Genomic DNA, 24,724 nt, shown 5'->3' with positions numbered 1-24,724 from the left:
TATTTTTCTGATAGGCATAACATTTTTTTAAAATATATGCTGCTAGATTGATGAAAACTGAATAATGATTTTTTTTGTTCGATGAGAATTTTGAATTAGTTTCTGATTTTCTTAGCATAGGTTTCAGTATCAATACATAAATGAACAAGGTCATTTGATACTGTAATATTCATTGTTGTTTACAACATCTATAGAAACTACAGGGGGAACCGCAATACTACTGTAAGGTTCTGCAGCCAAAGGGCTTTAATAATGATTAACCTGCACAAATCACTATATCCATTATTTATCAGTTCTAAAACCACAAGGTTATTTGGATTATTAATCACTAGGCCTTGAAAGGGGCTAAATATTTAAACAGTCACTTGGCTTTCGGAACGAAACTCTGGGTATAAATATGTTACATGTACCTTCACACAACATTCAAAATGAAGGCTGTACTGATTTTAAGTGCAATTGTCGGATGTGTATCTGGTGGCTTTCAAAAGTTGTCTAACAGGTAAGAGCTATAAAATATAAGAGAGGGCAGAGCTGTTTAAGCAATGAAAGGTTTTTAGTTTCATCTTAAATTAATGGTAGTCACACAATAAGGGGTCTAAGCCCACTGATGGATGCTAAGATGGTTTTCTTGCAACTGCTAGAGTGCCAGAGCTTGTTCCTTTTATCCTTTCAAGCTTTATTTTAAAGGTCAAAAATAGATCCCTGTACATATTCATATAAAAGGACATTGTCATTATAGTATCACACCCTTACTGACCCCCTGCTGATGAACTTTTTCTTTAAGTGGATCTAGAATTATAACTTTCTTAATGGCTTTGAGATAGTTTATGATAACTCTATAGAAAGTAATGGACCTCTTTCTATAAGCAGGGTCATTGTTCTTATACTATATATGACTTCTGATGTATCTAAAGGTACTATACCTAGGACTGCCACCTTTTTCTAAATAAACTCCAGGCGGGTGACGTGGGGGGGGGCTGATGATGTTGTGGGTGGGCAGGTGATATCAGGGACAGGGCTGATGACGTGGTGATCAAAGATTAGCTGATCATCATGCCATTCACCGCAATTTGTAAATCCAGGCAGCCAGTTTTCAACCGAACAGCCCTTCCAAAAAACAGGCTGTCCGGGTTAAAACTGGACAAGTGGATACCCTAACTGTACGTAGTCAGGTGTACCATCTCTTTGTAACTAGGCATATTAACAACTTTGTGACTCTGGTATGGACTGCAGAGAGGCGTGTCTGACTTTGAATATGGGGACGTGCATATCAGCTGTCCATGAGGTGCGAATAGAAGTGGTTCCTGGCACAATGAACATCTTGAGTCCTGTACATTTTCAGCTGAGCATTTTGTGTAGCTTGTACTGTGACTTGGGTAGGTACACTTGGGCTCAGATTTATCAATGGTCGAATTGAAAAATCTAATTTTTAAATTAGAATTTTGAGCTAATTTTAGTGTAATTCGACTAGGGAAGAGTCCAAATTTGAGTCAACTGCGATATTCCTTCGATTCGTACGATTCGAATTCGGCCGAATACAGACCTATTCGATTGAAAACGGACCTATTCGACCAAAAAAAAACATTGACTTAATTTTGGTTGGTCTATTTGAATTTTTAAATCTTTTCAATTCAAAATTCGACCCTTGATAAATATGCCCCATACTCTTTCTTTAAAAATTCGACTTGACTATTGTCAAAAAAAAAATTCGAAATGACTATTCACCATTTAAAATCGGCGAATTGCTGTTTTGGCCTATGGGGACCTCCAAGAACTTATTTGGAGTCATTTGGTGGACTTCGAATTTTCAAAACTTCGAAGTTTTTTTAAAAAAATACTGTACTTCTAAGCAAATTCGATAGAATACAATCCAAATTTGATTCAAACGATCAAATACAGCCTATTCACTCGAAGTTAAACATTTTTATTTTTTTAATAAATTTGGTACACTTGCCAAAAGATTTCGCACTTGAACCTTCCTAGCCTTATAAAATGTTCCATTATGTTTACAAAACGTTGTAAACAATTGATGAACACCTTTGTAAAATAACCTTCCTGATTTTCTCTTCTTAATCCTCAAGCTGTGAACAACACTATTGGGGAAATGATGGGGAAAGTCTTAATTGCAATACAAACACAATTGTTACACTTTTGGGCAAATTTATTAAGGGTCAATTTGAAAATTTGAATTCGAATTTTCAAATTTATTTTATGGTTACAACTGTCAAATTTGACTAGGGAATTATCCAAACTCAATTCGAGTTTTTTTTTAAAAAAAAAAAATTAAATTTGATTTTCGAGATTTATTATGCTTTGGACCTTTAAGAAATCAAATTTGACTATTCTCCACCTAAAACCTGCTGAATTACTGCATAAATCAATGGGAGAGTTTTCAACATTCAAGTTTATTTTGGAGAAAAAACTCTAATTGAGTTTGGTTGAATTTTATTCAAGTTTTCGAGTCTTAAAATTTGTCCGAGTTTGATGTATTGAATTTTATTAAAAAATAGTTGAATATTTGAATTTAAAAAAGTGAGTTACAAAAGACTCTTTATAAATAAAAGCCTCATAGTATTGATGTCGTTATTTAAAGGCCAGTAAGAGATTTGATTACATACACTGTATACTGGTGCAAACTCTATAATTTCTTTCTTTTTTATGTCCAATACTGGATGTTGCTACATACCTTTGGTTATGAACAAAAAAATGTTCATGACTTTTATTACATTACCCCTTGTTAGCCAACTTACTTCACATTTCCCCAGCACCTGAACAATTATAAGCAATACATATCGCAAATCCATAAGCAATGTGAAGTATTCAACATTAAAATTTCACTTTTTGAATTTTATATCAACCCTTCACTTCCATCACATTAAACAGGTCACCATCAGTCATGCATAAAGAAATAGAAGCCTTTGCTGTTATTACATTTGTGTCAAAGATGTAACAGACTTTTGTTTGATGCAGAGGACCCCGAATGGGTAATGAGAAAGAATCAAACTGTTTAAAAGAGATTCAAGGGGACAAATAGCTGACAACCTGTGATTTAATCATCAAAACCGAACCCGCACAGTGGGCTTTTCCAACATGTTTTCACTGCGAGACGGAAAATGTGTCTTTGCTTGTACTAGTACTAGTCTCTACCAAAAAAAAGAATAATAATAACATTAAATCCTCACTGTATGTGTTCTCTGGTTACCATAAAACTAGCTTTTCCCTTTGGAATGGAAATGGACAAAATAGGAATTCTGCCATTCAAAATCATACAAAATGAAGACCATCTGAGACATTTTTTAGAATAAATCACTAAAAACATAACAGGAGTATAGTAAAATGTGCAAATTTTGCCTAGGTCTGGTATCCAAGGATATTGGGATACTAAAATCTATAGTTACTGTATGGGTATATATAGTTTATGTGAGTATATGGAGAGGTCAGTGTGTGTATGTGTGTATGAATGGATGGATTTGGAGGGGTTGAATTTAATTGACTTTGGTCTTTTTTTAACCCGATCTAACTATTTAACTATGTAACCCATAACAACTAAGGTTGTAAGCAACTAAACCTTTGCTCACATTACAATCATTTAAACATGACCTTCTTCTTCAGTACAGGCTTAAAGGAGAAGGAAAGGCTAAAATTAAGTCAGCTTTATCAGAAAGGTTTATATAAATACACCAGTAAACCCTCAAAGTAATGTTGCTCTGATTCCTCTGTCAAAAGAAACACTGCATTTCTTTCCTTCTATTGTGTAAACATGGGCTTCTGTATCAGACTTCCTGTTTTCAGCATAAACTTCCAGGGCTAGGGCTTGAGCATGCTCAGTTTGCTCCTCTCTCCCTTTCCCCCCCTCCCCTCCCTGCTGTAATCTGAGCCCAGAGTGAGCAGGGAGAGACTCAGGAAGTGAGTCACACCAAGATAATATGGCAGACGCTATCCTAAACAAACAGAGGGCTACTAGAGTTGTTTATTCTGGTATGGTAAAGCATTATGCGGAATAAATATAGTGTTATAGCTTGCACTATTGTGGCTAATCTATTGGCAATAAGCTGCTTCGGTAGCTTTCCTTCTCCTTTAACATGCAAACATTTTCGAGACAGTGATGGATGATGAGCATAAACCTACCCTTCTTTTCATACTTGCATTTATACATTTAAAACAAGCATCAACATCAAATGAGGAATGCTGTAGACAGCCATGTATGTTATGAAAAGTATTCAATGTTTATTCTACCTTATTCTACCTTATTTGTGGATACAAACATATACAATTGTTGTGCTATTAGGTTTTTAAAAGTTTTTTTTTTGTAATACAGAATGAATATAGAATGAAATATAGCATCTTGCCTGTGTAACATACCAGTATTATGAAGACTATATCAGTTTGCTACTTAGATAAGGATACTTTACTTGCCACTCTATATATTATGTAGGTGCACCGTGGGTTATGGAAAGGCCCATACATCTGCAATATAGTTCTGATGCCTACTTAAAATGTATTTTTCTTTAAGCTTTCACTGCTACCCTACCCATACCCCTTTCTACTATAGTTCTTAGTGCTATCAATATTTTTAGCAGTATGCATTTTATAATATGCTATATAAAAGGTTATTGTAGGCATAGGCTTCCAGTTCAGTCTATGATTAAGTGTTAAATGGAACGCGTAAGGCTGTGGACTCAATAAACATTTTTTACTTTGAACTGTTGTCCTGGTGGAGGTTTGCCTACATTGAGTGCCTACTCTCAATTGGTTTTCGGTTTGTCCACTCCCAGTGCTGAGGGCTCAGGGCGGTGCACCTGGGCCACTTCCCCTATGTGGAGAGTAACTACTTTACCTTTGGAGACCCTTTACCACAGATGTATCATAGGCTACCAGTTTCAAGAGAAGTTACTGTGATCTCCCTATGAACAAGCCAAGAAACTTCTAGACAAACTGGCCTCATACCATCCAGGAGTAACTCAGAAATCTCATCTAACTTGCTGAAACTAACCTCTGGAAGGAGATCTTGGAATGATAAGGGGACTCTTCAATTGACCCTTCACCTTCACGCAATCCACTGAACCCCATTGTTACATATTGTAATGAAACACCAGGAGCCAGACATAGGGTTAAAATGGCCATAGCATTTAATAACATTTTATCAAATAAATAGGACCTTGCCAGCCTAAGCCAACACATTATATTCTAAAGCCAGAATTGCATAAAAGATCACTACTATGCTTTGCTGCTCCTCACTTGAGATCAGCACTATGTCATTATATCCACCACTGTGTATTATGCTCCTGCTACCTACAGAGAGGATGGACCAAAATCTACTACCAGCAAGAGCTGCATCTCCCACCATGAGAGAAGTTCAGCAGCCCTGCTGTAGGCCCTGAATCTGCAGTGTCTCCAAGCAGGCTGTCACCTAGCACAAGCAGTAGTAGCATCTGTATCAATCAAACTCACAGTTGAGAACCTCCTTTCTCCCACTTCCTGTGAAGTACTTTGGCAATGTCCTATCGCCACAACGAGCCCAACTGAAAACCTTCATACCTCTATAATAAAATAGAATAAAATTGGCCATTAGCCCTATGATATATATGTTTTTTTTAATATCTTTTTTAATATCATATGTATGCAAAAACAAATAAATGCATTCCTTTATTGAAATACATTTAAAGTAATCTATGACCGTGTGCATCTGCCGGCCACCCTTCTATGGATGTAGATTTATGGGACAGGTTAAAGCGAGGTGAAGTTACCACTAGGTTACTAACTTACTTTTCTTTTAATAATAATGGGGTGCAGGTTAGCCTGCCCATTCTGTAGGGACCCCCCTCCAGCCATAGATGCCTGGCTCAAAGGGTAAGGTCAACCAATGATTTTACCATGCTGCTCCCTTAGATGCTCATCCACTCTATAGAGACCTCCCTCTAGCTGTACATGCCCAGCATAGAGGTTGAAAGCTCACAGTGTAAGGTCAACAAATCACTATTTCCATAGCAGCCATTAGAGTAGAGACCTCTCTCCAGCCGCTCATGCGTAACTTATAAGGGCCCATCTCAGAGTGTAAAATCAACCAACCACTTTTCCTTAAAGGAGAACTAAACCCTAAAGTTAAAAAAACCCTACCCTACATAAACCCCTCACCCCAGCCTAAATGGTACCCTGGGCAAATGCCCCTACCATTTTACTTACCCCTCGGTGCAAATTCATGCATCGGAGTTCACGAGTGCCATCTTCAGCCGATTTGGTAATCTTCGAAATGAGACCGGTGCTTCGAATATTTTAATTTCAGGCTTCTTCTTGCTTCTTGCGGCTGCACATGCACAGTAGAGCAAAAAACAGAACTTTAACTATAATGTTGGCTTTTTAGTTCTACTGCGCATGCGTCTGCCCTGGGAAATTTGAAGAAAGAAGCCGGAAGACAATCGCTCCGTGGTACTCGCACCCCGGGCCAGTGCAGTTTTCTGCTGATAGGAGCACTGGCCCGGGGTTTCAGGTAAGTAAATACAATCACTTGGGGTGCACCCCCAAGTGGAAGAAGATTTTCCTTCTCCTTTAAGGTGCAAATTGTGGCTGCCATGTCAAAGGCAGCACATGGGTGGGTAATAGGCTTATAGTAGAAGGTTTTGCACACTTCCTATTCAGTAGGTACAAAAGCTAGTGCCTATAGGCGCAACATGGGATCATCTTAAAGAATGCTTTCTCAAAAAGGTACAATAGTCTCTTGAAGGACTGAGACAGATTGTGGAAAGTATGTGGCTAAATGTGTAGTCTAAGATATATTACTGCAGTTTAATGGATTATTTGTGTGCAAGGCAGTACTCCTTTAAGGGAAAATAATTTTTCAAGTACCCCCCCAATATCTCTTTTAGCAGTCAATACTGATGTACGATGGTTACAAATGAAAACGGCCCCCATATAAGGTACAGGTAAAGGTAATGTATAGCGACTGAGACAATAATTACACTTATCGGTTGTGAACAGGAAACCATTTCCAATTCCCTGAAGGGTAAAATCAGGACAACATTTAATTCTGGAAACTAGCTTTTATTTTTTAAGTCGTCACGAGTATCCACTGCAGACAATAAATAAACAGACAGATTTGCTGCACCTGCAAAACAACTATTTTTTAGAGCAGAAAAAGTAACATTCAGCATTTGCAGTGAACTCCAGAAGTTAAATGCACAGTTACACTCATGCAGAGCTCTTTGTGTTTTCCACTGTAGCTCTGTCTCAGTAACAAGCTGCCAGGTGGGTTTAAACAACATATTGATTTGACAGGTGAGCTTTCTAAGCAGTCGCAGTTAGTAATCTTATAACCCATTGCCGGGGTTGCTTGTTGCTGGGACTCTGTATTTGCTGTATGTACAGGTCTGGAAATTTCCACTGCCCTACTAGTCAGTGATGAGTAGAAAAATACATGACACAATAAAACAGACTTTTTCCATACTTATTCATATCCATTTTTCATAATCACTCGGAATATCCTGAGTTGTCTGCTTGTGAATGTAGATGAGTCATCTATGACTATCAGTCAAGTATGATAAGACCTGCTTTTAATTTTTTTTAAGGACATTAATAAACAATTAAAATTGTTAGTTTGTGGTTTGCTTTAGCAGTTCTACCTACATCAATGTTAATGCCACAAACTATATACAGGTAGCACAGTAGTCTTAGGCTCATTGGTGTGTGTTAAGTGGTATGAACTTTCTGTATGTAAATGTGATTGTATGTTGTATTTTGTATATATACTGTATATGTTTGTCAGCGCTGTGAGCGCTTCATGTTCCATCTGCCAACCTTTAGTTAAGATTGAGAGGCAGGTTTGTGTCTTTTAAAAATGATAATTGACAAAGTACTTTTAATGGTTTAATAGATTACTTCTTGTAAAATAGTGAGAGTCAAATTTGCCAAAAGGTGAAGCCAAAGCTGGATACAGTTTGCAAGAGTTCACAGCTCTTAAATGGGGCCTGTCAGCCAGATATGAAAAGCTGTATAATAAAAGTGTTTTGTAAATTATCAAGAAAGTCAATTTTTTTGTGTTAAAACATCCATACCTGTTATCAATTTATTTAAAAAATCTCAGCTGTGAACCATATATTGCTTGCTCCGCCTCTATGTCTCAGACATAGAGAAGTGAAAGTCAGTTACGTTCCCCTTCAATTCAGCACATCTTAGATGTCACTGCACTCTTCTCATATCCCCCCTCACTTATAATTGTATAGCTTGTGCTTGGGCATGGGCAATTATGTTCCCCATTCTGGCAAATACAGAAGAATTTGGGGTGATACAAAACTTAATAACAGTGTCCACAAAATGGGGCCTGCCTGCTTAATGCGATTTTAAGACTGGGTGGAACAAAATTAAAATAATTTATGTAGTGTAAGTAAAGTTTATTTTGACCAACTAACATGATAGAAATAGGCTAGAATTTATTTAGGGTGACAGGTCTTGCATAGGATTTTAGGGACCAGGTGTAGGGTGTAAATAACTTGTATGAGGAAATGTAATAAAAGGTGCAAAGTTCACTACAGGTTTCATCACCTATCATCAGCTATTCATCAGGAAGCATTTACTGGTCCCCTGTTTAAAAGCAAACTATGGTTTACTGCATGGGCAAATGTTGTACCATTTATTACATATGGATTTTTTTTAAAAAAATTGCTAAATATGCCACTAAAATACCATGCAAGTGAACAGACAGCTGAGATCAAATGTGCTGAACTCTTTTCACTCTTTGAGAAATATTCTTCAAAGCAAAAGTGGGGTGATGTAGATAAACAAGACAAGAGTAGGGCAGCGAGGGCAAAACAAGATTAGAAACTTTAGAGAAAGCATGTAGTTTGTTACAGTTTTGGTACAGGTGGTAGAAAACAGAGAGACGGGGGGGGGAATATGGACGAGAAAAGCCAATCATACAGCATGACATGCTGCTTTTTGGTGCTTTATATTGTAGAGGTCAGTTGAGCATTTCCATTAATAAACACCTATCTGACCATTAACAAAGTCAAGCCAGTGTGTTTTAATAGAGCTTTGTATTTCACCCTTAAATTTTCAAAATTGCTATTTTCATAGTTTTCCTTAGAGCCAAACACCCAAACTTGCAAAGTCATCATGTGTTATAAGATGACCCCAATTCCACATGACCCTTAATTAAACGCATTTAATTAAATAGAATATATCTCGAAAAATAAGTGTTAGAATTTCCTTGGTTTGTACGTCATATCTGTCATGTCAAAAACGAATATAAATGTAAGATGTTCTTTATCCTTTTTTTGCAAAATAGATTCATCTTTTTCAAAAGTGTAATTTACATTTTAGACAACACACAATGCCACAATATTTATTTTAATAAAAAAGGACTTCTCTGAAGGACCTTCTGTCTTCTGCTTACATCCTAAATCAAAAGTATCTGACTGTAAATTGTTCATGAACATCTTCTTAGCATAGTATTAATCAGCTGCTATAAATTTCTTCATTAGGATTGTCAAAAGAGCCAGTGGCATCTTTAATCAGATGCTAAGCAATTAGTTGAATTTAGTATCCATACCTGCATCTCATTGAATTCATTGTTGTTTTGTCAAGATAAATAGCATTTTGAAAGTCATCTAGGCTTGTTGGCTAATTCATCATTGTTATATCATGAAATACAATCAAGTATAAACAAATTAATTTTTTAAGCAGTGAAAAAGTGAAGTGTCAAAAAAGACGGCCATAGAGCCAGAAACATTCCAGCTTCCTCCCAGCGTTGCGTGAAATGCATAATGCAAAATCTTAGCATGAGTGTGTTGTTCTGTCTTGTAGAATGTAACCTGTAACCTTTTAATCCATCACATAACAGTTTAGCATCCTTCACATTCATGCATTTCTGCTATGATCAACAATACAAACTAGGAGTAGCATTTTTTTCATAAGCAGCTACTTTTGGAAATTCGTAAAATGTGTCTGACTTTATTTCATACATTTTTGTTCAAATGGAACACAATGCAGAGGAGTTGCATACTTCTGCATAATTACATCACACAATGAAGAGGAAAGTAACGTACAACTCCTGCATTTGCATTCACTTTTTTGATTGATTCTGTTTAGAATCACCTGGAAAAAAATAATTCCTGAAATTTCATATTGTCGAGTAGTGGAAATGGTGTTTCCATTGGCATAAGAAGGGGCTAAGACATAAACTCATTTCGGGGCACATTTACCTAGGGTCGAATATCGAGGGTTAATTAACCCTCGATATTCGACTGTCAAAGTAAAATCCTTCGACTTCGAATATCGAAGTCGAAGGATTTTGCGCTATTCCTACGATCGAACGATCAAAGGAATAACGATTAAATCCTTCGAATCGAATGATTCGAAGGATTTTAATTCATCGATCGAAGGATTTTCCTTCGATCAGGAAATTGTTAGGAAGCCTATGGGGACCTTCTGCATAGGCTAACATTGGCCTCGGTAGGTTTTAGGTGGCGAACTAGGGGGTCGAAGAAATTTTAAAAAGAGTCAGTACTTCGACTATCGAATGGTCGAATAGTCGAACGATTTTTAGTTCGAATCGTTCGATTCGTAGTCGAAGGTCGTAGTCAAAGGTCGAAGTAGCCCATTCGATGGTCGAAGTAGCCATATTCGACCATTCGAAATTCAAACTTTTTTTCCTCTTTTCCTTCACTTGAACTAAGCAAATGGGCCCCTAAAAGTTTAAAATATTAGTTATTTTATTATGCAGGAACAAGGCATGAAAAATGCATTCTCCAAAGATGAACTTGTTATTACATGGCCCAGAAAACAAAATTTTAGCTGGTGTCCTTGTAATTAGAGGAATTTATTGTCACTTTTGTTTGAACTTTGTATAATAAATTAAATAAAACTGTTTTCATAACAGTTAATAAATACATATGTGCCTTGTGTTGTTCATGGACAGTATACTTTATTAGGCATCATTGTACACATCAACTATGTTTCATTGCATACAGACATATAAAAAAGTTTGGGAACCCCTCTCAGCCTGCATAATAATTTACTCCACTTTCAATAAAAAAGATAACAGTTATATCTTTTATTTCTCAGGAACATCTGAGTACTGGGGTGTTTTCTGAACAAAGATTTTTAGTGAAACAGTATTCAGTTGTATGTAATTAAATCAAATGTGAAAAACTGGCTGTGCAAAAATGTGGATACCCTTGTAATTTTGTTAAGATGTATGCATGTAACTGCTCAATACTGGTCACTGGCAACACCAAATTGGTTGGATTAGCTCGTTAAGCCTTGAACTTCATAGGCAAGTGTGTCCAATCATCAGAAAAGGAATTTAAGGTGGCCAATTGCAAGTTGTGCTTCTGTTCGACTCTCCTCTGAAGAGTGACAGCAAGAGATCCTCAAAGCAAATCTCAAAGCAAAGATTGTTGAGTATCATGGTTTAGGGGAAGGCTACAAAAAGCTATCTAAGAGGTTTAAACTGTCAGTTTCAACTGTAAAGAATGTATTCAGGAAATGGAAGTTACTGTAAAACCCAGGTCTGGCAGGCCAAGAAAAATACAGGAGCAGCATATGCAGAGGATTGTGAGAATGGTTCCAGATAACCCAAAGATCACCTCCAAAGACCTGCTGCAGGTGGTGTATCTGTACATCGTTCTACAATTCAACCCAATTTGCACAAAGAACATCTGTGTGGCAGGGTGATGAGAAAAAAAGCCCTTTCTGCGCTAACGCCACAAACAGAGTCGCTTGTTGTATGAAAAAGCTCATTTAGACAAGCCACAGTCATTTTGGAACAAAGTGCTTTGGACTGATGAGACAAAAATTTAGTTATTTGGTCATAACGAAAAGCGATTTGCATGGCGGAAGAAGAACAACGCATTTCAAGAAAAACACCTGCTACCTACTGCATGCCACTAAAATACCATGCAAGTGAACAGACAGCTGAGATCAAATGTGCTGTGGAACTGTGTGGCTAGTTCAGGGACTTAAAAGTCAAGGGTCGGATAAATTCAACCCAATAGTAACAAATTCTTCAGGATAATGTTCAAGCATCAGTCACAAAGTTGAAGTTACGCAGGGGTTGGATATTCCAACAAGACAATGACCCTAAACACACTTCAAAATCTATAAAGGTATTTATGCAGAGGGAGAAGTACAATATTCTGGAATGGCCATCACAGTCCCCCGACCTGAATATCATGGAAAATCTATGGGATGATTTGAAGCAGGCTGTCCATGCTCGGCAGCCAACAAATTTAACTGAACTGGAGAGATTTTGTATGGACTAATGGTCAAAATTACCACCATCAAAGGCTACAGGAGGCATCTAGAGGCTGTTACATTTGCAAAAGGAGGCTCAATTAAGAATTGATGTAATATCTCTGTTAGGGTGCCCAAATGTATGCACCTGTCTAATTTTGTTATGATGTATGTTTCATATTTTCTGTTAATAAAATAAACTTTATGTCACTGCTGAAATACAAATTTTTCCATAAGGCATATTATATATTAAAAGGAAGTTGCTACTTTGAAAGCTCAACCAATGATAAACAAAACTACAAAGAATTAAGAGGGGTTTCAAAACTTTTTCATACGACTGTATGTAGGGAAAAGATCTTCAGCTTACTATAGCTAGTGTATAGATAGTGTGTTTCTCCTACATTAAGAAATACATAATTATGAGGTTCATTGGTGTTACAATTCTTAAGATTTAGACTGCATTCAATAATTAGTAATTAAATGTCTAAAAGGTGTTCAGCTTCCAAACACTTTTTTCCAGTTGTTTTCAGATTGTTCCCCAGAAATAAAGACTTTTTTCATTTACTTTCCATTATTTATTTTTTTACTGTTTTTCCAAAATCTAATTTAAATTTGAATGTTCCTGTCTGTGGTGTTTGAGTCTGGCAGCTCAGTAATTCAGGTGCAGACTCTGAACTGTTAAAATTTTGCGACATTTAGTTGATACCTTTCTCAGCAGCATCTCTTGAGTACAGTAGAACCCCCATTTTACATTTTTCAGGGGACCAGGAAAAAATCATGTAAAATGGGTAATGGGGTTGCCAAGACAGAAAAAGCTAGTAGGTTTGTAAATCTGCTGAATGACAACTTTTTATTCCAGCTCGTTCAAGAACCTACTAGGAATAACTCACTTTTGGACCGTGTAATAACTAATAATACTCAAGTCATCTCTGGCATTTGTGTGGGTGAGCATTTAGGGAATAGTGATCATAACATGGTCTCCTTTGAGATTCTGTTGCAGAAGCAATTCTATAAGGGAGTAACTAAAACACAAAATTTCAGACGTGCAAACTTTGACAGTATAAGGGCATCTCTGCAAAATATTAAGTGGGAAATGCTTTTCACACTGTTAAACACAGAACAAAAATGGGAAGTCTTTAAAATGTTGCTTAATAATATACTTGTCAGTATATTCCCCTTGTAAGCAAGAAACGACGTTGCAAAGCAAAACCTTTTTGGTTCAATAGAAGTGTTGGTGTTGAGGTGGGTAAGAAAAGATCTGCTTTCAAGGCATTCAAGTTAGCTGGGACAGCCGAATCATTTATACGGTACAAGGAGGCCAATAAATCATGCAAAGAAGCTATAAGGCAAGCTAAAATTGATATGGAAAAGGATAATGCAGCAAGCAGTAAAAAGAATCCAAAATAATTTTTTAAATATGTTAATAGTAAAAAAATAAAGCAGGATGGGGTTGGGACCTTTAATATCAGAGGGGGGTCAGTTGGTTGATGAAAACAAAATATAGATTCATATTCTCATATTTTTCGTCTGTCTACACAAATGAGGAACCTGTTAATGAAGGTTTCCTTCTTAGTAGTCCCAATTCTAGTAATACAACTAATGTTGCATGGTTCACACATGAGGAATTTCAAAAGAGACTAGAACATGTTAAGATTACCAAAAGTCCAAAAGAGGCCAAACCTCTTTACTTAATTTTTCAGGATTCATTGAGGTCTGGCATAGTGCCGAGAGACTGGCAAATTGCTAATGTGGTGCCTCTATTCAAAAAAGGATCCAGTTCTCAGCCTCAAAACTATAGGCCAGTTAGTCCGACATCAGTGGTAGGAAAGCTTTTTCAAGGGTTAATAAAGGATAAGATACTGGACTTTATAGCAAATCATAATACTATGAGTGTTTTTATGCGTAATAGATCTTGCCAGACTAACTTAATTTCTTTTTATGAGAAGGTAAGTAGAGACCTTGATTCTGGGATGACAGTGGATGTGATTTACTTAAGCTTAGCTAAAGCATTTGATACAGTGCCACACAAAAGGTTACTGGTTAAGGAATGTTGGCCTGGAACATAGTATTTGTACCTGGATAGAGAACTGGCTAAAAGATAGACTACAAAGAGTGGTGGTAAATGGAACATTTTCTAATTGGACCAGTGTTGTTAGTGGAGTACCGCAGGGTAGAGATGTCGCGAACTGTTCGCCGGCGAACTTGTTCGCGCGAACATCGGGTGTTCGCGCTCGCCGGAAGTTCGCGAACGTCGCGCGACGTTCGCCATTTTGGGTTCGCCATTGTTGGCGCTTTTTTTTGCCCTCTCACCCCAGACCAGCAGGTACATGGCAGCCAATCAGGAAGCTCTCCCCTGGACCACTCCCCTTCCCTATAAAAACCGAAGCCCTGCAGCGTTTTTTCACTCTGCCTGTGTGTGCTGAAGAGATAGTGTAGGGAGAGAGCTGCTGCCTGTTAGTGATTTCAGGGACAGTTGAAAGTTTGCTGGCTAGTAATCGTTTTGATACTGCTCTGTTATTGGAGGGACAGAAGTCTGCAGGGGTTTGAGGGACATTTAAGCTTAGGTAGCTTTGCTGGCTAGTAATCTACCTTCTACTGCAGTGCTCTGTATGTAGCTGCAGTGGGCAGCTGTCCTGCTTCTGATCTCATCTGCTGACTGCTGCAATAACAGTAGTCCTTGTAAGGACTGCTTTTATTTATTTTTTTGTTGTTTTACTACTACTACTACTACTACTACTATAAGAGCCCAGTGCTATTAGTCTAGCAGTGTTGGGGAGTGGGACTGGTGTGCTAATCTGCTGCTCCTAGTAGTTCAGCAGCACCAACTTTAATTTTTTTTTTTAATATTCATTTTTTTTTTATTTTACTTTTTTTTATTTTACTACCGCTGTAGTAGTGTATAAGTTGACCTTTTAGGCATTATTTGCCCTGTAGGCATTATTTGCACACTGTTTTCTTCAACCCGCCATCGAGCTGTGTGACCTTGTTCACATTCTGTCTAAATATCCATAATATTACCGTCTCCAGAAAAAACACCGGAGTCACTTTTTTCAAGCAGCCATAATATATTTTACGTAATCCGTATCCACCGCTGTAGTAGTGTATACGTTGGCCTTGTAGGCATTATTTGCACACTGTTTTCTTCAACCCGCCATCGAGCTGTGTGACCTTGTTCACATTCTGTCTAAATATCCATAATATTACCGTCTCCAGAAAAAACACCGGAGTCACTTTTTTCAAGCAGCCATAATATATTTTACGTAATCCGTATCCACCGCTGTAGTAGTGTATACGTTGGCCTTGTAGGCATTATTTGCACACTGTTTTCTTCAACCCGCCATCGAGCTGTGTGACCTTGTTCACATTCTGTCTAAATATCCATAATATTACCGTCTCCAGAAAAAACACCGGAGTCACTTTTTTCAAGCAGCATTCATATATTTTACGTAATCCGTATCCACCGCTGTAGTAGTGTATACGTTGGCCTTGTAGGCATTATTTGCACACTGTTTTCTTCAACCCGCCATCGAGCTGTGTGACCTTGTTCACATTCTGTCTAAATATCCATAATATTACCGTCTCCAGAAAAAACACCGGAGTCACTTTTTTCAAGCAGCATTCATATATTTTACGTAATCCGTATCCACCGCTGTAGTAGTGTATACGTTGGCCTTGTAGGCATTATTTGCACACTGTTTTCTTCAACCCGCCATCGAGCTGTGTGACCTTGTTCACATTCTGTCTAAATATCCATAATATTACCGTCTCCAGAAAAAACACCGGAGTCACTTTTTTCAAGCAGCATTCATATATTTTACGTAATCCGTATCCACCGCTGTAGTAGTGTATACGTTGGCCTTGTAGGCATTATTTGCACACTGTTTTCTTCAACCCGCCATCGAGCTGTGTGACCTTGTTCACATTCTGTCTAAATATCCATAATATTACCGTCTCCAGAAAAAACACCGGAGTCACTTTTTTCAAGCAGCATTCATATATTTTACGTAATCCGTATCCACCGCTGTAGTAGTGTATACGTTGACCTTGTAGGCATTATTTGCACACTGTTTTCTTCAACCCGCCATCGAGCTGTGTGAGCTTGTTCACATTTTGTCTAAATATTGATAATATTATCGTCTCTAGAAAAACCACTTGAGTTACTTTTTTTCAAGCAGCATTCATATATTTTACGTAATCCGTATCCACCGCTGTAGTAGTGTATACGTTGGCCTTGTAGGCATTATTTGCACACTGTTTTCTTCAACCCGCCATCGAGCTGTGTGAGCTTGTTCACATTTTGTCTAAATATTGATAATATTATCGTCTCTAGAAAAACCACTTGAGTTACTTTTTTTCAAGCAGCATTCATATATTTTACGTAATCCGTATCCACCGCTGTAGTAGTGTATACGTTGACCTTGTAGGCATTATTTGCACACTGTTTTCTTCAACCCGCCATCGAGCTGTGTGAGCTTGTTCACATTTTGTCTAAATATTGATAATATTATCGTCTCTAGAAAAACCACTTGAGTTACTTTTTTTCAAGCAGCATTCATATATTTTACGTAATCCGTATCCACCGCTGTAGTAGTGTATACGTTGACCTTGTAGGCATTATTTGCACAGTGTTTTCTTCAACCCGCCATCTAGCTGTGTGTATTATCGTTTCCAGAAAAACCAACTGAGTTTTTGTTGTTGTTGTTGTTTTTTTAAAAATAATGCCAGGCAAAGGCAGGCCGCCACGCAGAGGCCGTGCTAGGGGCCGTGCTGCTATGCAATCCTGTGGCCCTAGCAAATTGCCCAGTTTTAAAAAGCCAATGACCCTGAACTCCCAAAATGCTGAAGAGGTAGTTGACTGGCTTACACAGCACACCCCATCCTCTACCGTTTCTAACTTTACCACAACATCCTCCTCATCCTCCACTGCTATGGCCACCCCACGTAACACTTCCTCCACCACCGGTGCCCCTTCTTCACTGGGGTCAGAGGAGTTATTTTCCAATGAGTTTCTTGAACTGAGTAATGCGCAACCATTATTGCCAGAAGAAGATGAAGGAGATGAGGACCTTACACCAGATTTAATTCTGGCAGAGAACACGATAGAGATGGACATAATGAGTGATGAGGAGGAGGTCCCCGCTGCTGCTTCCTTCTGTGATGTGTCAGAAGAAATTGATGCATCTGAGGAGAATGATGATGAGGAGATTGATGTTTTGTGGGTGCCTAGTAGAAGAGAGCAAGAGGAGGGTAGTTCAGATGGAGAGACGGAGAGTCAGAGAGGCAGTAGGAGAATAAGACTTAGAAGAAGCAGGGAGGACAGCCCGCAGGGATCAGTAGGGCAACAACATGTATCGGCACCTGTGTTCAGCCGGCCAACGCACCCGCCATTGCCGCCAATACCGCCAACTCCGCCAACTTCTACTGTTACCGCCAGATCGCACACTTCCAAAAAGTCAGCAGTGTGGGATTTTTTTAATGTGTGTGCCTCTGACAAAAGCATTGTAATTTGCAATGAGTGCAGTCAGAAACTGAGCCTTGGTAAGCCCAACAGCCACATAGGTACAACTTCTATGCGAAGGCACATGAGCGGCAAGCACAAAGCACTTTGGGAGCAACACCTCAAAGGCAACAGGCAAACTAAAAGCCACACTCCTTCTGGTCCAGCATCTTACTGCTCTACCTCTGCTCTCCTTGACCCGTCTGAACCACCCTCCACTCCGCCTTCCACCTTGACCACCTGTTCCCATTCCCAGTCATCTGCCACCAGCCAAGTTTCTGTGAAGGCCATGTTTGAGCGTAAGAAGCCAATGTCTGACTGTCACCCCCTTGCCCGGCGTCTGACAGCTGGCTTGTCTGCACTCTTAGCCCGCCAGCTTTTACCATACCAGCTGGTGGACTCTGAGGCCTTCCGCAAATTTGTAGCAATTGGGACACCGCAGTGGAAGGTACCCAGCCGCAATTTTTTTTCTAAAAAGGGAATACCACACCTGTACCAACATGTGCAGAGCCAAGTTACCGCATCTCTGTCACTTAGTGTTGGGCCAAAGGTCCATATGACTACTGACGCATGGTCCTCCAAGCATGGTCAGGGCAGGTATGTCACCTACACTGCCCACTGGGTGAACTTGGTAATGGCTGGGAAGCAGGGAATGGGTAGCTCAACAACAACAGTGGAGTTGGTGTCACCGCCACGGATTGCACGCGGTTCTGCCACCACCTCTACTCCTCCATCGCTCTCTACCTCGTCTTCTTCTTCTTCTTACTCTGCTGCTGGGTCCTCCTTCTCCTCCTCCACACCTGTGCACCCCCAGCTCCCCCTAGGCTATTCGACGTGCCAGGTACGCCGTTGTCACGCTGTCTTGGGGATGACGTGCCTGGAAAGCAAAAACCATACCGGATCTGTACTCCTGTCATCTCTGCAGTCACAGGCCGATCGGTGGCTGACCCCACACCAACTGCAGATCGGAAAAGTGGTGTGTGACAATGGAAGCAATCTGTTGGCAGCGTTGAGACTAGGCAATTTAACACATGTGCCCTGCATGGCACATGTGTTAAATTTAATAGTCCAACGTTTTGTCTCCAAGTACCCAGGATTCCAGGACGTTCTCACCCAGTCCAGAAAGGTGTCGGCCCATTTCAGGCGTTCCTACACAGCCATGGCACGCCTTGCTGACATTCAGCAGCGCTACAACATGCCAGTCAGGCATTTGATTTCTGACAGCCAGACTCGCTGGAATTCAACGCTCCTTATGTTGGAACGTCTGCTGCAACAACAAAGGGCCGTCAACGAGTACCTTTTTGAACTGGGTGGTAGGACTGGATCTGCACAGCTGGGGATTTTTTTCCCCCGTTACTGGGTGCTTATGCGCGATGCCTGCAGGCTCATGCGACCTTTTGAAGAGGTGACAAATATGGTCAGTCGCACCGAAGGCACCATCAGCAACCTAATACCCTTCGCTTTATTCCTGGAGCGTGCCGTGCGACGAGTGACAGATGAGGCTGTAGACCAGCGTGACGAGGAGCTGGAAGCGCACGATTTCTGGTCGGAATCACCAGAACGAACCCAGGCACCTGCTGCAACGCAGGGAGAGGTGCCAGAAGTGGAGTCAGAGGAGGAAGGTGGCTTTGTGGAGGAGGAGGAGGAGGACCAACAGGAGCAGGCTTCCCAGGGGGCTAGTGGTGACCTTTTGGGGACCCCTGGTCTTGTACGTGGCTGGGGGGAGGAGACCGTGGATGATGCAGTCCTTGATAATGAGGAAGCGGAGATGGATAGCTCTGCATCCAACCTTGTGAGAATGGGGTCTTTCATGCTGTCATGCCTGTTGAAGGACCCCCGTATCAAGAGGCTTAAGGAGAAGGACCTGTACTGGGTCGCAACGCTACTAGACCCTCGGTACAAGCATAAAGTGTCAGAAATGTTACCAACATACCACAAGTCCGAAAAGATGCGGCATTTACAAACCAGCCTGCAAAACATGTTGTACAATGCTTTTAAGGGTGATGTCACTTCAGGAACTCATCAACATTCCAGGGGCAGAGGTGCCAGTAATCCTGCCACGAGCACACCTGCAAGGACAAAGCCCTTTGGCCAGTCTGTAACGTCAGACATGCAAATGTTTTTCTGTCCAAGGCAGCGCCACAACCCTTCTGGATCCACCCTCAAAGAACGCCTCGACCGGCAGGTAGCAGACTACCTGGCATTAACTGCAGATATCGACACTCTGAGGAGCGATGAACCCCTGGACTACTGGGTGCGCAGGCTTGATCTGTGGCCAGAGCTGTCACAATTTGCCATGAACCTCTTGTCTTGCCCAGCCTCAAGTGTGCTCTCAGAAAGGACCTTCAGTGCAGCAGGAGGGATTGTAACTGAGAAGAGAACTCGCCTAGGTCACAAAAGTGTCGATTACCTGACCTTTATTAAAATGAATGAGGGGTGGATCTCGGAGGGTTACTGCACGCCGGAAGACTTGTTCTGACTTCTATGCAGCTGTCCTTCTCTTCAAGCCTCATGACTCCACACACAGCTGTCCTTTAGCGTCCTCCTCCTCCCTCCGCCACCGTTACAAACTAGGGTGCAAACCCTACTGGTTTAATTTTTTCTGGCCTCTGTGCTTCAGTGGCTGCAACCAAAAAAACTGGGCAAACAATGTCTACAAGGTCAACGTATGGCAAAAAATGACTATTTTCAGCATTTATATGGCATATTTTTTCTGGCAACTGTGCTTCAGTGGCTGCAACCAAAAAAATGCATATTTTCTGCATTTATATGGCATAATTTTTCTGGCCTCTGTGCTTCAGTGGCTGCGTCCAAAAAAATGCATATTTTCTGCATTTATATGGCATAATTTTTCTGGCCTCTGTGCTTCAGTGGCTGCAACCAAAAAAATGCATATTTTCTGCATTTATATGGCATAATTTTTCTGGCCTCTGTGCTTCAGTGGCTGCAACCAAAAAAAATTATATTTTCAGCATTTATATGGCATAATTTTTCTGTCAACTGTGCTTCAGTGGCTGCAACCAAAAAAATTTATATTTTCAGCATTTATATGGCATAATTTTTCTGGCCTCTGTGCTTCAGTGGCTGCAACCAAAAAAATTTATATTTTCAGCATTTATATGGCATAATTTTTCTGGCAACTGTGCTTCAGTGGCTGCGACCAAAAAAATGACTATTTTCAGCATTTATATGGCATATTTTTTCTGGCAACTGTGCTTCAGTGGCTGCGTCCAAAAAAACTGGGCAAACAATGCCTACAAGGTCAACGTATGGCAGTTGTTTAAAGAGAACAGTAGATTACTAGCCAGCAAAGCTACCTAAGATAAAATGTCCCTCAAATCCCTGCAGACTTCTGTCCCTCCAATACAGAGCAGTATCAAGCAGATTACTAGCCAGCAAGCTTACTATCATCTGTCCCTGAAATCACTAACAGCTCTCCCCCTACACTATCTCTTCCAAGCACACACAGGCAGATTTTTCAGATACATTTTTGCCCTTGATCCCCCTCTGGCATGCCACTGTCCAGGTCGTTGCACCCTTTAAACAACTTTAAAATCATTTTTCTGGCCAGAAATGTCTTTTCTAGATGTTAAAGTTCGCCTTCCCATTGAAGTCTATGGGGTTCGCGAACCGTTCGCGAACCGCTCGCATTTTTGCGCAAGTTCGCGAATATGTTCGCGAACTTTTTTTCCGACGTTCGCTACATCCCTACCGCAGGGCACTGTACTAGGTCCCTTGCTTTTCAACTTGTTTATTAATGACCTGGAGGTGGGCATTGAAAGTACTGTTTATATTTTTGCAGATGATACTAAATATTGCAGAACTATATGTTCCATGCAGGATGCTGCCACTTTGCAGAGTGATTTGTCTAAGTTGGAAAACTGGGCAGCAAACTGGAAAATGAGGTTTAATGTTGATAAATGCAAGGTTATTCACTTTGGCAAAAAATAATATAAATGCAAGTTATACACCAAATGGAGTTTCCTTAAATGAGAAGGATCTATGGGATTTTTGTATATAACAAGTTGTCTAATTCTGGACAGTGTCATTCTGTGGCTACTAAAGCAAATAAAGTTCTGTCTTGCATTAAAAGGGCATTAACTCAAGGGATGAAAACATAATTATGCCTCTTTATAGGACCCTGGTGAGGCCTCATCTGGAGTATGCAGTGCAGTTTTGGACTCCAGTCCTTAAGAGGGATATAAATGAGCTGGAGAGAGTTCAGAGACGTGCAACTAAATTGGTTAGAGGGATGGAAGAATTAAATTATGAGGGTAGACTGTCAAGGTTGGTGTTGTTTTCTCCGGAAAAAAGGCGGGGACATGATTACACTTTACAAGTACATTAGAGGACATTATAGACAAATAGCAGGGGACCTTTTTACCCATAAAGTGGATCACCGTACCAGAGGCCACCCCTTTAGACTAGAAGAAAAGAACTTTCATTTGAAGCAACGTAGGGGGTTCTTCACAGTCAGGACAGTGAGGTTGTGGAATGCACTGCCGGGTGATGTTGTGATGGCTGATTCAGTTAATGCCTTTAAGAATGGCTTTGATGATTTTTTGGACAGACATAATATCAAAGGCTATTGTGATACTATAGTTAGTATAGGTATGGGTATATATATTTAACTATGTAACTGATGCTTGACATTTTGTGTTTCACAAATAGTCTCTATTACTTTTTTGTCGTACATTTATTTGTATACGTAATGATTTATTTGTCTGTTTCTCAGCCTCCCGAGCTGCACTCAACACACTCATGCTGTGAGTCAGTGACAGATTACACAAGCTTTAATTGGTTCATTCCTGCACAAGTCAGCAGTATGTAATGCACTCCTGACGAACATCATGGGTGGGCTGTTTGAACTGAAATGTTAGATATATGTGCATATATATTGTTAAATATAACAATAAAGGCCATTTGTATTTTAATATATGAAGTATATATGAAGAATCCACTACATTGTGGGTGCTTTTATATTAGTGACATTTCTGTTTTTTAATAAGAGCTGCTTGAGTTAGTACTGAATGTGTCATGTCACATCAAAGAACTACATTTGAAGCTGCTGCAAATGTTGGGATTGTTTATAGCAGGCTGAAACTTTGGTCTAACTGGAGCTGTCAGACCAACAATTTTCATATTTACCTCTATGAAGCCAACTGGAAGGACGAGATTTCCACAGAAAGCTGTATTTATTTTCTCTCTTTGAAAACTGGATCTGGGTAACTTGCTTTAAAATCCCAAGCAACTGCATGATGTGATTGTCAGTCACATCCAAATTCTGTTGGATCCGATTGTCATGCTGCTGGGAGCTGCCAAATGTGATCACATCACAGGCTGCTGTGTGAAACAGTTCACGCTGGACCTTTTCCTTTATACGTAGAAGGTGCTTTGTGCAAACCACCAAAAAATGGCAAAATCATTGGAATATTGATGATAACATTAAATGGGCAAAACAGACCAGCTTGTATATGTGTTTTTTTTAATTAAAAACAACCAATTCTGAGTGGACGATGTCTGATATTTCAAAGTATTGATCGAACCAGTGTTTACTAAAGTGACGTTTAATACATATCCTTGCCACTAGGTGGAAGAAGCAGCTCAATGAAATAATTTCTCTTACGTCTAATAATCTCTCTTAATTTCTTGTACATTTATTTTTTTCTGGTTTTAAAACGTACTTGCTATAGCAGCTGCATAATAATGCAATTCTAGGAGTTGCACAGAAATCTCTTGTATGTGTCAAAAATATGTCAGCTCAACCTAGTTATTGGCTTTTTTTATATAATAAATAAAAAAATAAAAATGATATCCTCTTTTATCAACTATCCCTCCCCAATGCTCCCCCTCCCCCACCTCCGGTTTCAAGCTGATCCATTGCATAGAAAAACAAACACAGCCTGCATTAGCTTGATATAAAATCTTGGCTCATAATCTGTAGCAGTCAATAGCTTCGGAATCAGGAATAATCCATTTGACTATTCTCTTATTTCATGTAATAATACAGGAAATGTATATTTAATCACAGGTGTGGAAGCTGCCAAGCAATTTATAAAATGTTGAGTATTTCTGCTCATGATTTGTGGCCCAGAATCCTCTACCTGAACTTTGTGGAAAATAAAATGAAATTGTCACTGAGCAGAATGATAGCAAAATGGTACCATAGCACATTGGGATCTTGTCTTTAACCTTTTCAGTGCCACACGCAATATAATCTACAATGCTGGCATGAAAGTTCCATAGCACCAAACATGTTTTTTTAATTTGATCTATGCCATGTTTCTTGTTTACCAGCACTTAAAGGGTTACTTTTTCTTAAGGTGGCCATAGACATAAAGATCCGCTCGTTTGGTGATGACGCCAAACGAGCGGATCTCTCCCCGATATGCCTACATTGAAGTGGGCGATATTGGGTTGATCCGATCGTGGGCCCTAGGGCCAGGTACAGACTAAGAATTAAAATAGGCCCTGGCATTTCAGGCACACAGAGGCCCAATCAGCCACCACCAGCTCATGAAATACTGACTTTCTATGGCACCTTATAGCAGCTCTTCATTTGCCAGAAGCCACAGATTGCCAGCCTAGGGCCCAAAGTTCGGAACAGAATGGATCCGATACGGGCGGTTGGATCGCAGGACCGCATAGACGCACAGATGCGGCCGCAATCTGACGGTATTTTTTAACCTGCCCGATCGAGATCTGGCCGATTTAAGACCAGATATCATTCAAGGAAGCCCCACACACGGGCCAATAAGCTGCCATTTCGGCCTGTTGAGAGCTTTTTTCGGCCCATGTATGGAGGCTTTTAGAGTGACTTTTGCCAGAAGCAGTGTAAAATAATAGCTTCAAATCTGGCATTCGCATGGCAGCTTTTTACACCATTTTTTCGCAGATTTTCATTTTAAACAGCTAAATGAAAATACCCGTAAGGGCTAACCATTGGCATTATCTACTACGAGTGGAGTTTATGTGATCTTCTCAATTTTGTGTGGGTTTTCT

At 39.8% G+C, this 24,724-nt stretch overlaps 1 protein-coding gene across 2 annotated transcripts in view; it reads left to right on the top strand.

The window, feature by feature from the left end:
• Positions 1-405: 405 nt before the first annotated feature.
• The window catches only part of LOC108706074 (UPF0462 protein C4orf33 homolog), a 54,898-nt gene continuing 30,579 nt past the window's right edge, over positions 406-24,724 (top strand). Inside the window, exon 1 of one of the 2 annotated variants that reach the window (XM_041579577.1) lies at positions 406-499. In XM_041579577.1, the coding sequence (XP_041435511.1) occupies positions 429-499 (71 nt within the window). In that variant the 5' untranslated portion in view covers positions 406-428. The remainder of the gene's footprint in view (positions 500-24,724) is intronic. The other variant, XM_018242741.2, reaches the window with a different exon arrangement.

Source organism: Xenopus laevis, chromosome 1S (assembly GCF_017654675.1).
Source record: "Xenopus laevis strain J_2021 chromosome 1S, Xenopus_laevis_v10.1, whole genome shotgun sequence".
Taxonomy (NCBI): Eukaryota; Metazoa; Chordata; class Amphibia; order Anura; family Pipidae; genus Xenopus; species Xenopus laevis.
This window is presented reverse-complemented; position numbering and strand designations above follow the sequence as displayed.